At 43.6% G+C, this 14,808-nt stretch overlaps 1 protein-coding gene across 1 annotated transcript in view; it reads right to left on the reverse strand.

The window, feature by feature from the left end:
* SLC15A2 (solute carrier family 15 member 2) overlaps positions 1-14,526 on the reverse strand; it is a 39,013-nt gene extending 24,487 nt beyond the window's left edge. Inside the window, exons 1-6 of the mRNA XM_009956341.1 lie at positions 14,395-14,526; positions 11,002-11,089; positions 10,243-10,384; positions 8,323-8,415; positions 7,149-7,248; positions 1,889-1,979 (exon numbers count right to left, since the gene is read on the reverse strand). Coding sequence (XP_009954643.1) covers positions 1,889-1,979; positions 7,149-7,248; positions 8,323-8,415; positions 10,243-10,384; positions 11,002-11,089; positions 14,395-14,526 — 646 coding nt within the window. The remainder of the gene's footprint in view (positions 1-1,888; positions 1,980-7,148; positions 7,249-8,322; positions 8,416-10,242; positions 10,385-11,001; positions 11,090-14,394) is intronic.
* Positions 14,527-14,808: the final 282 nt, after the last annotated feature.

Here is a 14,808-nt window from a genome sequence, read left to right on the forward strand (position 1 = left end):
GGGGGCAGACAAACAGGCAGAAATAAGTAGTAGGAGCTGTAATCGGGAAAAAACCCACAACATTTAAAATAACCTGAAGCCATTCTGTATTTGCCTAGATCTAAATATCCAGTACTGTGTTTCCACACTATTTGCACCAGCTGCATGAGTTATTGAGCCAAAAACCGGAATCTGATTTCATAGCTACCTACAGTGGATGAAGTGGAAGCCAATACCCCTACTATATAAGTTGGAGCACAGAATTAATCTTAAAACTCCAGTTCCCGTTCTCACCACCTTCCCAATCTCACTAGAGGCATCCTGCTCCAAATGTGAGGCCTTGCAATAACCCATCAGGAAGCCAGGTTTGTTACAGGACAGTTTTGATCGATCTGAGATATGGTTCACTGAAACCCTGTGTGTCTTGGACCACGACAATTCTCGCACTAAGTGAATTTAGAGGTCCAGTTGCAAACAGCAAGCCAGCAGTGGGGTCTGTGTTTGTATGCCAGTGGCTACAAATTATTGCATTCTTACATGGCATAATAACAAAATGGCTAAAATAAGCCAACATAGTTAACAGGAAACCAACCCATGAAGCTTTCAGTTGTTCCTGTTTGTTGTCCCTGAGCAGTCACGGTCAAGCTGCATAGCTGTGTGTGTGCATAGCATTTATTTACTTATTTTCAGCAAATTAGCTGAAATCCAACAAAGCCGGCAGCAAGACATTATGGGCACACTGAACTTTTGACATGCAAAACAAGTAGGACTTCTCCATCTAAGAGTATATATTCCACATTTCTGCCAAATGTCTATGAAATGCATTTCTTGTTCTTCCAAGAAAAGCTTTCACACTTAGCAAAAATTTTAGATTTTCCCCATCCTCTCCACCTCATTTCCATGTTGCAACTACTTTATTGCTAGTCTACACTGGCACAGGTTTTGATGTTCAAAGGGGACGGGATTTTCAACTGCCCACTAACTACATTGAGCAAAAGCCCCTTCCCAACAGAATGCTGATCTGGGGCACCAGCGAGAGGAAGAGCAAAAGCATTTGTCTTTGCCTGTACACCTGGTGTAAATATGAGACAAGCACAATTGCCCACAGCCTTGTGAAATGAACGGCCTGTTAAAATAACCATTCTGAACGAAGAAAGCTTCCTAGAGGCCACAGGACAGAATGAATGAAATTGCTACTAAGCGTGAAGGCTACCTTGTCCCTGTCCCTGTCCCCATCGCCTATGGCCTGTCTCTGTGTCTGTATTTAGAGCGTGCCAATCCCCTTGGCTTCTAGGCGCTGCAGTACAATGCAGTAAGCGCAGCAAGACTCGGGGACTAAAAGGGGTTGTGCAAGCCGGCTAGAATGTAAAGTAGGTCTTAAGTGGGGCATAGGCCTGTGCTTTGTCTTCAAGGCTAGCTGCTCAGGGCTGCATTCTTGCAAGCAGACTCATGCAGACAGAGCCCTCCAGAAGTCAGCAGCACCCTGTGGGAGGGAGAAGGTCGGACTTCAAAACCAGCCCTGGTAAGTTTTTCGGCCCTGCCACCTGCACAGGACAGCAGAAATCAGTTCCCATCCACAGGCTACCTGCAGGCAAGACGGGAGAATAATCCTTCACTGGCAATGGGGAGGATTAGATGGCCATATAGGTCCTTCCACCTTTCATACTTTAATTCTACAGTTCAGGCTGGCTTTGAAATACAACCAGGAATATAGTTTCTGTGACTTGTCTGCTAGTACTATAAATCTGTTACGCTGCTACGGCAGGATTAACAAGGCATAAATGCAATACACTGGCCACTCCACAGATACCGTAATTTCTGCCATTCAGTTGTCATAAGAGCCTAACTATGCACAGCAAAGTAGTCAGAGGGCAGCTAATTTATTGTCTCATTCTAAATCAACACTGACCTCTTAATACAGGAGTTACAAATGTGGAGATCAAGCTTCCAGCATTAATGGATAAATAGAAGATGGAAAAAAACTTGCTTCTCTCCGAGGTCTAAAACAAGAGAAGACAATATCAATGTCACGGCTAACGCACAGCATTGGGCTTGCAAATTGAACACTATCAATTCTCTTGTTAGGAAGGCTGGGTAAATATTGACACACAGTACATAAAATGTTAAGCAAACAAGCTTGTATTCAGGTGATGGGAAATGCTCACACAAATCAGCTCACATTACTTGAGAAGCACTTTGGGACTTTTTGGCATTGCAGAGGAAAAGCCACTGCTTCAGGAGTGTTGTGAGACTGGAAGGAGGGGAGAGCATTTACTTATTCAGAACAAGTAGCATGATTCAGATCCTCCGTCACCTAATTCAATCCAATTTGGCATGGCTTGACAAGCTCATCATTTCTTCCCATGTCTGAGCTGTGGGGTTTTTTTTTGTTTTTTTTTTTTTTTTCCTCTTCTCCTGTGTAGAATCAGAAAAAGAAACCTGTGTATTTTGAGGAGATGGTAATGACAGCATTCATGAGAGTGCCAGCAAATGAGAGGTACACATCAGACAGGAGATCACCAAGCTGAGAACAGTCAACCTCAAACTGATAGGGTAAATTAAATCTACTGGAGCAAATTCAAGAGCCTGATGGAGGGATGAACTCTAACAGAAAGAGTTCAGAATTTAACTGATATTGCAACATATCATAGTTCATTCAAAGGATTCCTGTTGATCTTCTTTCTTCCTGCATAATTCATAATTTGCAAGGAATCAAGAACTTGTACCAGAGTTTTGTCCTTTTTGCACGAGTAATGTGTGAGCATTCAACCGAGAGCAGTCTCTCCTTGCTTGTGGGGCAGACATACATGCACAGTCGCATGCACGTACACAGTGCTAAACCTCCTTCCTGTGCCTGGGTGGGCCAGCAGAGCGGAGAAAGGAGAGCAGGCTACCCGACCTACCCCACGGTCATCTGTATCACCAGCTGAGGGACACCTGAGTTGGTGAAACTAACATTTCAGGACAGCCCAGTATATTCCATATGCATCTAGGCTTCACACTCAGCTGTCACCACGTCCTGTAAAGGTAGTGGGCAAATTGCTTGAGACGTGGCTTGGTGCCTGGCAGAGAGCTCCTTAGGGCACCTTGAGCCACATCTCTATGATCTGAGCTTCATTTAAATGTGAAGCTTTAACTTAGCTGAGTGTGAGGAAGCTCCTCAGGGGACTATTTCTGTCCCCTCCCTTTCTATTATGCCCTGCTTCCTTCTCCTCCCTGAGACAACAATATTCACAAGGCTAGAAAACAGGAAAAAATCTGAAGAATTGCAGGCAGCTAAGAGGACAGCTCTTAAGGAATGAAGCCTGGGATCCAAAAATGCAACAAAACTTCCTGTGACTGATGGTGCAGCCAACAGGAAATATTGCTACTTCATATGGCAAGAAGCCTCTTATCACAGGGGATTACTGCAGGGGAGGTAGGCAGGTGGGAGGACTTTTATTTATGTCCTTGTATCAAGCAGATATTGGGAAGGTGAGTGTGAGAGCACCATCACCTCCCACCGCCGCCCACCAAGGAGTCTGAGAGTCCACTCACTTGGATTAGGGGCTTTTTGCCTTGCCCCAGCACAGTTATGAAGACCTCATCAACTCGAGCTTTTCGCTTTTCCGCAATTTTATTTCCTTGCGTGTCCCAGGCAATCCATACATTAATTGTAAGCGATTTATCCTGGATTAAAGGATTTGTAAACCTTATAATAATCATCTCTGTAGCATGTTCCCACGGTTAACAGCAAACAGCACTGGATCTCACGATCTTTTATACTCCATTTCCATCCCTACCAGTGTTTTCGATTACCTGGAACTTTCTACTGCTAAGCTACTAAAAGTATATTTTCTTCTTCATTCTACCTTTCTGACTATTTGCCGTAAGGAAATCTAGATAAATGAGCAGCCTCAGCAACCTCTCCCACTCCCAGAATAGCCCACCATGGCTTGACATGGGTGGTGCAGTAAAGTCCTCACAGTCCTGCCCTCTTCTAGTCAAATTCTCATGCTGTATCTCTAACTCTTTGTATCTGAGCAACTCAGAATTTCTGAGAGCTGAGAAAAACCCAGGCATGCAGCTTTCAACATGTAAAAGTCTAGCACAACAACTACCCAAAGGAAACGTGCTGGTAAGAGAAGAGGGTAGTGATGCATAAAGAATATGGAGCATCTTATTTCACACATTTTCAGATTTCAGTGATGGAAAAAAAATGGTCAGAGAAAAGCAGAAGAGAGTACAAAAATAATGACCCAGCAGCTTGCAAATTACACTGATTGGAAAAAAAATTCCATCCCTATTTTCTTAATCTTTGGAGCAGACGTATGTTAGCAGCATGATTTGGATTAGCTAATTTCAGAAAAGGTATCGTACATGATAATCCTGATCTCCTTGGCAACCAGAAAATAAAGAAACAAAGAGAAATCTATTTAGTACCTTAAACACCATATCACACTGTTTGAAAGCAGCTTTAGCCCTTAATTAATATGCACAGCGGCCTTCACATTTATAGAACATATCGTAAATATAATTTTGTTCAGGCATTTTTAGCTTGGTCTCCTAATCCCATAGACAAAGATGCTTGGAAATCTCCTGCAGACAAATCCACTTCCCGTATCTGACCTCCTGCTGAATCAGTCTCCATCACTGTAGTAGTACTGTTCTCAAAGTGGCAGATCCAAGACTATTACACACATAAAGTATTTAAAAGAAAACCAGACTGATGGTGTGCATTTACCTCAAAGCATAAATTTGTCTCTACGTGGGAATAGGAGGGGAAATTTATTCGCTTTGAGTACAGAACTACCACATCCCTGGTTTCCAGATGGAACAACTAAGCCTGTGCACTTAAGCGCTCTGCTGAAGTTTATTGGTGTCCTGAAAACTAAGGGGAATAAAATGCTTCATTTCATTGGGCATTTTCAAAACTTATTTCATGCTACCTGGAGTGGAAGACGAAAAACATAAGTCCTCTCAAACACCACTCAGAAGGGAGAAATATTCTGGTTGGTCTCAAACCTTTCATGCCTTACAAAATCAAAATTTCTCATTCTAATTTTGAAGACTTAAATTTCCTATTACATAGCATAAAACCTTTTTTTTCTTCTGAAAGGCCAAGTCATTTCAAAATGGTAAAATATAAAACTTTCTATTCTGAAGAGAATGAATAGAGCAGAACTCATTGTCCTTATCAGAAGGCTTTTTGCAGTTTTCTTTCTCTAAATTAGTTTTTCTTGAAGGCAACACACAGATGAATGTTTGAGCCTTAGTATTTGATAAATTTGTTGGAGAGGTGTAGTCTGAATGCTGGAGAATGGGCACAAGCCCACACAACCACAGTCAATTCAGGTTTTTCTCTGTAACTCAGTTGTGGTTGTAAGTTTGGGATAATAATATGTATGTGCCTGACTGGGATGCTGAGATTCATTAGCTGAAGTCTATAAAACACTCTGAAGATAAGTGGTACATATTATCATACTGTAATTAGGTGGTAATTGAAAGATGCTGGATAAACATTATTAATCATTAATATTCATAGAAGTAGCACTTCTGAAAATGCTGCTGTAACACCTGTCAGAATCCTTTTGGGACACTAATGGCACTGCAAGCTGGGATACCCACATACTAGTATGCACAAAGTGTATTCCAAGAACACACACGCCGTACTGTCAACTGCTTTTGGTCAGAGTTGTGCCAAGTGGGGAGGCTGGTGACCACCAGATAATTGCTGCTTCCTCCTCTGCAGGGCCCTCTAAGCACTGGGTCCAACTGACAGCACAGGATGGACACACCTGCAGAAGGATCTGCTTTGAACAAGTGACCAGGAAATAGCCTGTATTTTGTTACTCCTTAATAACCATAAGCTCCATCACTTCAGCATCACATAGTTCATGTGCAGAAAGCACAAGTCTTCCCAAAAATTTAAAATAAACATTCTAGTCTGTATTATTAATTTGTTAAATGCTGACTATGTGCTGGAGCATTGCAAAAGACAAACAGGAAACTGCCCTATGGGGCTCCCATCCCTTGTCCAAGGCCAAGGGGCCATCCCTTGTCCAACTCTACCAGTGCCTTTCCTGACAGACCGTTAGTCTAATGTCCTTCTTCAATGCCTCCATTGATAGGAATTTCCATCTCCCAAAGATCCTAATATTTTACAGTATTTCTCTAGAGCTATTTCTGGAAATTTTTTCCTACTGTCAGTTCTAAATAATCCTCCTTGAATTTAAACCTACTTATCACAGACCCCAACACTTATTTTCTTTCTTGTAGCAGTGGCCTTCTACATATTTGAGGACTTATGCCACGCACAGAAGTTGCTGATTTGAATACTGCCATAGAGAAAATTGAAACATTTATTTGTATGTTTTATTTATATGTCTATGTCTACATAAATCTAAGTGTTTAATTTCAGGTCAATTTGAAATTATGCATTTTGCCTGAGGATTAGTACTTCCTGACCTGCTTCGCTTCTTTAAGCACTACCTTATCCCTGGTTGAGCCACTGTGCTGCATAATGGGAGTTTGAGATTAGTGCAGGCAAGGGGCTAAGCACTCATGATAGAGAATGAGGGCACAAAGCAACTGGACTATAATTCACAGGATGCAGAGCACAAACAGAGCTAAAAAGAAAGATCTTCCCAACTCTTCAAAACTTTCCATTCTGGAATATCTAGAAAAAATTCTGGGTAGATTTGGTACCAGCACTACTTTCGAAAGACTGGAATTCCCTACAGTTCTTTGTGAACAACATCTAAGACACAGATTATGACTGATTTGAAGGAAAATTCCCAAGGAAGCATTGGCTGGTGATACAATTTTCTCTTTCATTTGCTGAATTCCATTGCAGTGCATTGCAATCATCCCTGTTATGCTGGTTCAGAAATGGCTACAGTTCCATGATATATGATACAGGATTTTCCAACTACCCTGATGTCCAATTAACATTTAGATGATTTGATACAATTATGACCTAACCTTCCCGATATCAGTCCTGTTCTGCTGTCATTTTCCTTTCCTGAAGCATCCAGATTCTCTCAAGTTTTATGCAAACCATTCTACTCACATCTCACTACATCTTTTCCTAGCAAACTGGCCCTTAGTCTAGTACAACAGGATTTGATCACAAACATCCTCATAAGCAAGCAGACACTGCAGATTTTAGGAAAGAAAAGAAATCTTACATGTTCCTCTTCAAACTGGTCCCCACCAAATGCAGAGACACAGGGCTTGATACCTCCCGTTCCAAGGGCGATCAAAAACAGACCAACCATAGACAGGATCCTTCATGCAAGAACAAAAATATCACCATTGCAAAACCTTTCCAGTGCTTATGAGAGCATCTTAGTGTCACCCAACCATGATTTCTCTGGTATGTCTTTTGCACATGGGTAGTGATGATGAGCCAGCTAAGTGCGAAAAACAAATTAATTATCCTCATTTCTGCATTCAGTACCAGTCAATTAACCAAACTGCTTTTGTCAGTTTCTTGGTGTTCTGAGGCCAAATGGACATACTAGAGATCAAAGATCTGTGGGATTATTTTTCACTCATATGAGAAAAAAAGATTGCAGAGATCAATTGAGAGAGAAAAACAAAAAAAGCAAAAAAAAAAAGCCTTTTCCTGTACCCTTACAGCCTGGGTAAGCGCAGACAAACTGTTTGAATTAGGCTTATTCTTGGGTGATTTCTAGCTCCCCATGCTCTTCAAAATACTATGGTTGGCCTCACAGATTACCTCTGCAGGGAACAGGAATGTCAGGACTAGCCAGGTCTGGGACAAAAGTAAACTGTTCTGTAAAAGAGATGTTCTCCTGCCTGCATGTGCATATTTTTAGAGCTGTGACCACTTAGGTGGTTTCAGAGGTGCCAGCTGGGGAACTACTCTGACAAACCTATCACTTCAGAATCTAGAGGGCAAGAAGGGCTGTACCCTATGGAAGAGACATACCCTTCCTCCGTCACATCAAAAAATGTGTCTTTGGTTTCATGTCCCCATGCACGCAGGGGAACCTGGTTAGGCTGGGCAGTTATGCTGAGGAGGAAATGAGGGAGGAGTGAGCCTGGTGCAGCCAGTTGGATGGACGAGACCAAACTCCAGTAGCATGGTATAGCAGAGAGGGGTGATCAGAGGTCCCTATCTCAAAGGGCTTAGATTCTCTCTGGTGGTTTCCAACTCCTTCTGGTGCATTCACTCTAGATCCGCCCTTCTGTTCTTACTCATATATCCCAAACCCTTCCCTGATAAAAGCAACCCATGCACAGCCCCCAAACATGGAGGTGAAACAGATGATGGTACTGGGTAAACCAACTACCATCACAAACTACTACAGTGCTGCGGCTTCAACAGCTACTTACACGTGAACCGCCTGGTTGCCTAGGGATGGAATTGCACCGACTGACTTTATCAGGTGGCCAACCACATACACAATGGAGAGGTAGATGATGGTCCTGTGAGGAAAGCAAATAGCAGTGACTGAAGGTTCTGGGTGACGTACAATCTGAAAACAGAGTGTGCCTGTGCTTCCTGATACGGCAGGTCTACTTGACAGACACACAAGGAACTGCTTTGCTCATACCAGTGGTATAGCAGGCAGCTATAACTCTTTTGTGTCAACACCGAGTGCACTGGAAGAAAGAGATAGGCAAATAGGTCCCGATTAAGGAGGGATAGCCCCTGCTTCCTTTGCAGAAGTTGCTGAGCAGAATAAACTAAAAATAGTCCAGTCTTGCCATGCATGGAAAGCTGCATATAGAAGAGTACTGTTAGGTCTGACTCAGTTTCCAGATTACTAATAACTGGCATTTTGTAACATGAGCCCAAGTGAATCCCTTAGCTGGAAGGCATCTATAGGGACTGTTGCCTACATTCAACCTCTTAACATGTCCAAATTAGGAGTGCAATTTCCCCATTACAAATCTGTTTTAGATCCCAAGTACCTCCGAAGGACTGAGCTCACCTATCTGCCTCCCATGTCTTGGTGAGGGAAAAGAAATCTGATCAGGAGGATCAGGCTCTTAAGTGTATTCTATTCCTTCATCACCTTCAGGATTAAGAGATGTCTATGTGTTTATGTGCAGACTAGACACACACAGAGGGAATGGAAGGACTTGTTAGGACAGAGGCACTGGAAGAAGCCCTATGAGCTTTGAGTATGGAAGCAGTCCTTGACACATCCAAACCCTGGTTGTAACAGCTAATTTAGAGCCACATCAGATCATTCCTAAAAGCCTCTCTAATCTGTTTTCCTGTCCTTGGTATTGGCTGAGGTCCAGCTACTACAGCAAAAGCCACCTCCCATTAAGTCATAGAGATTATTCCAGGGAAAGTCTTCTGCCTAATGCACAAGGCTGCATAAAGATTTACCATCTCACAACATCACACTGCAAGATAGATATCCTCAAATACCAATGAACTAGATTACCTTAAATAATTAATCTGCAAACCCCCACTGATATTTTTTTCATTCAAGGGGACAAGAGAATTACTAAAATTGAGCACAAAGAAAAAATAACATTGATATCTGCTTAAGAACTTTCTGCTGTAAAGGGGTATGTCAGCTGCTTTTTTCCTGTTGAGACTCTTCTGCCAGATGTTCTTAGTCTTAGAGAGAAGGATTCGGCTGCACTTCATCATTCTGACAGCCAAGACTCCTCAGATAAGGAACAAAGAGTGCCAAGCAAAGAAAGTCCTATATCCAGCTGCTCACCACCACTCTGGGGCAGATGATGATGGCCCAACAACTTATCAGTGGAAGGGAAGCCTGCCTAACTTACTCAGGGAGAGTTTGGCTGGTTATGTGCTGAGAGAGATGATTTGAGTGAACCCAGGTCTCTCTGGCATAAAAATGGGTGTGCTCACACATTTTCTACGCTGTGAAAGCACAAGTAAGTATAGGAAAGTTAGTAATACTTCATCTGAAACTGCAAGATCGAGAGGATGACACCACTTCCTCACCATCTTTGAATCCTTCTCAGAAGCGGATCTTGCCAACCTGAGGGTTAATTACCGCTCAGCTTCCTCAAGGTGGGTAGGGAAGGGCAGTGGAGGAAAAGTGTCCCTGTGACATTTAATTTGTTCCAACTTTGTTGCCTGTTGGCCCTTGGGTGAAAGAGGAGCACAGAACAGCACAAGCAAACAGAGGAGCCGACCTTCACAAGTGTGTCTTTGCTGCACTCTGAGCTAGCTCAGAACTGGGAGCATACAGAGCATTGCCCTTGCACAGGCTGCATGGTATAGATGTATGCTGTCTGAATTAGAGAGATGTCTTCACTTACTTGTATTTCCCCAGCCATGAGTCTGCCATAATGGCTCCAATGACAGGTGTGAAATAACATAGCGCAGAAAAGGCATGGTACACAGCGGTGGAGAGATTCTCATCCCAGTGGAAGAAGCTTAAAAAATATAGCGTCAGGACAGCTAAAAGGAAACAAGCAAATCACATCAGATAATTAATATGTATCTCTGCAGGCAAGCAGGATCACAGTGTCAAGAAAACCACTGATTTGTCTAGCAGCTATGAGAACTGTTATGGAAAGACCTGTGCTTTCAGACCTGTTTCTCACAATCTTTAACACAGGAAAAGCTAAAAAGAGATATATGAGTATCAGGCATTCTTTGCTCATAAACATTTATGTTTAGCTGGAAAATACATTTTCTAGCTTATCTCACTGTAACCCGTGGTTCTGTTTATGCACATTTTCTATTTGCAGATTAGGTGCCTGTATGATTCAATTCCCAAACACACTGATTGCGCACAGCTATGAAAGACATCACACACTGGAAAACCAGGTCTGATAGGGAGAATCTTATAAAAATTTAGACTGGAAGGTGCATTTGCAGCTCTCTAGTCACAGCTTCTGCTCAGAGCAGATGTAGTATCAACGGTAGTGCACATTGTTCATACCTGCCTCCCAAAATGCCAATTTTCTTTGAAAGACAGCTGAGACCACATACAGCACAGCCTTGGAACACCAGTCCAGAGTGTATAGAAACCCAGGGACGGCAAAGTGGCTTCCCAGACACAGGCCACATACCTCTCATGCCATAGTAGGAGAAGCGCTCACAGAACTCGTTCACCACAATGAAGGCAATGCTTAGTGGGTAGTTGGAGCCACAGAGTTTCTGCAGGAGACAAACGAGAACATATCAGCTCCGTGAAAGCCTTCACCCCAGCAACGTATCCTCACAGTGCCTGGGTGGTGGAGACAAGCGTGGTCCAAAACTCACTGCTGCTTGACTGGCCTGTGGGTTGGGCTCAAAGGAGGGAAGGACCCCACACCTATCTTGATTTGCTTAAGGCTCCCCAGTGAATCACCCTGGCCAGGGTGTGGGATCCCCACCCTGGATTCGTGGGCTCTCAGCAGCCCACCATACTTGTAGCTCCAGAAAACTCCAGTGGAAGGGTCCTACTGCACCTCCGCTGCAGTGCAAAAATGCCTTTGGATGCCTTTCCTCCTACACTTCACATAAAGCTATCTACCCTGCCCCAAAATTGCTCCCTCTTCTTGTACCAGACCTTGCCTCGGCAGTTGATAGACCCCAGGGAGCTGCTGCCTGCTTCTGTGTGAAGCTGCTCCCTCCCATGTGACAACTGCCCTCAATCTGTGCACCTCACTTGCACCAAACTCTGCCATCGCATTCACTGAAGCAAAGCATCAGCCCTGTGTCCTGCGCTTCCTCAGGCAGGCATCCGTTTCATATTCTAAGAACGCTGGCATAGCTATGGATAATTCAATTTATTAATCAAAACTAAAGAAAATAGCAATGACACTGTCAAGCCTGAGGGTGGCCATTCTTTTGCTGAATCTGACTTTACTGCAGCTAAAATCAGCAGTTTCCAAGTGAAATGCACAGCATTTAAACAGATGAGTCTTGGCATGACCTTGCGCGGGCCTCCGTCCCTCTTGCTACCCCACTGCGGTCTGAGCTAAGCAGCTTCCAGCTGCTTAGCTCCACTGCCTCACAACAGGGAAAGCAGGTTTTCACAGCACTGCCCAGCCTCTGACAATTAGTAGGAGAGAGGGGCTGGCCATGCACTTGGTGAGGGATGTAGGGGGATATTGAAGCTGCATTTATATTTACAGTTTTAAACACATGGTATGGGCCATGGAAGTGAGACGAATTCTTCACATGCATTTCTCTGCTTTGTGTTGGAAATAACAAATTCCTGCATTTCTTCCCAGAGTCCCAAATGCAAATACAGATACCAAAATAGATGTGTTTATTCAGGTTTATTTCACCACAAAGAGACCTGAGCTTATTTGGATTCCCAAAGCAATGGCATCAAGTTTAGAAGAGTCTAGCTTAATGATGCTGTCTTGCTCAATGTCATACAAGAGCAACAAAAGAGAAGAGACTGGCTGTCCACAAAAAAATAAAATAAAATAAAAAACCCAAACCACTTTTTCCGTTACTTGACCACTATTTCTAAAGACAAATATTTTTGTCCTTTTTACTATATATTTTTCTCTGTATATTTATGGGTTGCCTTTTTAATAAGAAATCCTTGGCCTCTTTGCTTTAGTAGAGTAAATATGTAATTATCCATTTCATTTATTATTTACTCTGAAACCATCATGCTCAGCATATGGCTTGTAAGACAGAGTGGGCTGCCTTGGAAACCACACTGGGGCCTACTGCTTTTAGACTAGCCTAGAAATGTTGGCATATATAAGCTGTACATGCACAAACACACAGACATACGCACACCGAGAATGCCTTTCTACAAGTTTTTCATAGTAAAGAAGAAAAGCCATGAGAAGCAAATTATGTTTCCTGTGGGTGCTTGGAAGCGTTTTCTGAACTTGGAAGTAAAATGGGATCTTTTTTTTTTCCCCCCTCACTTTCACAGACCTTTCTATGAGTACTCATGAGATTTAAGAACATTTGATGGAGATGCAGAGCATGACTGTTCAAACCCAGGTGGCCAGGTGTTGGGAACCCTGCTGCCTGAACTCACCCCTCCGCACCCGACGCACAAACCCTATTGGATTTAGCTGGAGCGGTTTAAGGTATCACACGCCACACTGCAACCTGCAGTGACAGAAAACCTGGCAGTGACCCATTTCAGCCACTCCTGCTCTGGGATGGGACATCCTACAGATGAGCAGGGGCAAGCTCTGAAGAGAGAGCAGGAGGTGGTGACTTCCCAGCTAGACCTTCCCAAGTGCCTGAGCCAGGACCCTGAGTAAGTGTTTACAAATACAGAGCAACGACTTACAAGCAGGGGTACTTCCATCTGGCTTGTATGTCATGAGATGCCATCAGCACACGCAGAAACCCTCGTGTATTCTCTCCGCTGTATCACTGACCTGCCTGCGGCCTGCCTGGACATCCAAAAGTGGGCAGCTTTCATCCATGTGGAGAGCCAGATGCAGTTTGCTTGCTTTCGCGAAGGAGGACCTTGCTCAGCAGAGAGCCTCAGCAAAAGCAAAGAGGCTAAGCCTGGATTCACGAGCGCACAGATAGTCTGCTGTGCTTAGCTACTACTGTAAACCTGGGATCTGCAGGATTATGGAGTTCTTAAAGATACTGTGGAAGTTGATAGTCTGTATCTTTGGAAAAAAGAAAGGTTATTTAAAGTGCCAGCTACAGGAGACTCTGTTTTCACTTCTCCTTCTTGCTGACTAGCTGCAAAAATGGACAAAGATTAATATTTCCAGGAGCTGTGGATATCCAATAGTTAATGTCTGCACAGTACTTAAAATTGTGAGTTAAATAGTCGGCTTGTTAACGACATGACTGTGAGCTTTGAAAGCAAGTATTACCATATTGTCCTGCAAGTCACAGCAGGTGCAATGCAAGCCCTGTTCTCCCTGAAGTCAGGACAGTGTACAGTTTTTAGGGGTCAAGCGCTCAACCAGAATTAGCCTGAAAACCTGCACAAACATAAAAGCTGCAAGGCAATAAAATATTCACCTGAATCTGGCTTTAAATCAGAGCCAAAGATGTAAACCTGAGGCTCTGGCACTACAGCTGTGCTCTGTAACACACATCAGTGGCCTGTCTTCAATCCCTGTCCATCCTTCTGCTTTGCAGCATCTGGGGACCCTTCCCTGGTGGGTTTCATCAAACTAAGCACATGCACAGGTCAGCTCCCTTCCTCCCACGCACATCCCCCTCCACTTCAGAGAAGTCCTTTCCCACAAGAAAAGTAGGGTTCAGGAAAAAGGCAGCAATCAAAACCTTTACCCTTTTCCCCAAACATTCAGACCATTCGTTTTTTCCCTTTAAGCTGCACTTTCTTAACTTAAGCAGGTTAGTGGAGGGATTTTTGCCTTGAGTTGTTAATGCTTATTTCAACCCTCTGCAAGAAAGGGTGTTTGTCTCTAGCCAGAGCACAACAGAGGAAAGAACAGAGAGATCTTGCAACGTTTAGAGCAAGCAGAGCAGAAAGAAAAGCAAAGGAAACCAACTGTAACACTCACCGGGGATTTTTTCTGAACAGGGAAATCTCCTTTGGGGGGATCATCTCCTGCAGAAATAAAAGTGAACAAAGTTTCCTTGGATTCATTTCTCTGAAAAGCATTCATCTCCCCTCTCGTCTTGTCTCCCACCATGCTATGTGGCTGTGGTGAGTTGACTGGGAAGATTTCCAACCTCAGGCATGAAGTTTGATTCAGTTTGAGTTAACCCTAATTGAGCACATTTGTACAGCCAGGGCAGAAAGGGGAGGGAGATGCTACCAGGAAAGAGAACTCCAGAGTTCAAGAAGAGTCAGGGAACACAGCCTAAATCATTCACAGGTTGGGGCTGTCAGCACTTTGTGGCATGGACCTCCTATTTGCTTGGCATGCCCCCAGCTATCGTACGTGCACCAGCCCAACACAGCACTGTATGCT

The sequence above is a fragment of the Leptosomus discolor genome, chromosome 5, assembly GCF_034619465.1.
Source record: "Leptosomus discolor isolate bLepDis1 chromosome 5, bLepDis1.hap2, whole genome shotgun sequence".
Classification (NCBI taxonomy): domain Eukaryota; kingdom Metazoa; phylum Chordata; class Aves; order Leptosomiformes; family Leptosomidae; genus Leptosomus; species Leptosomus discolor.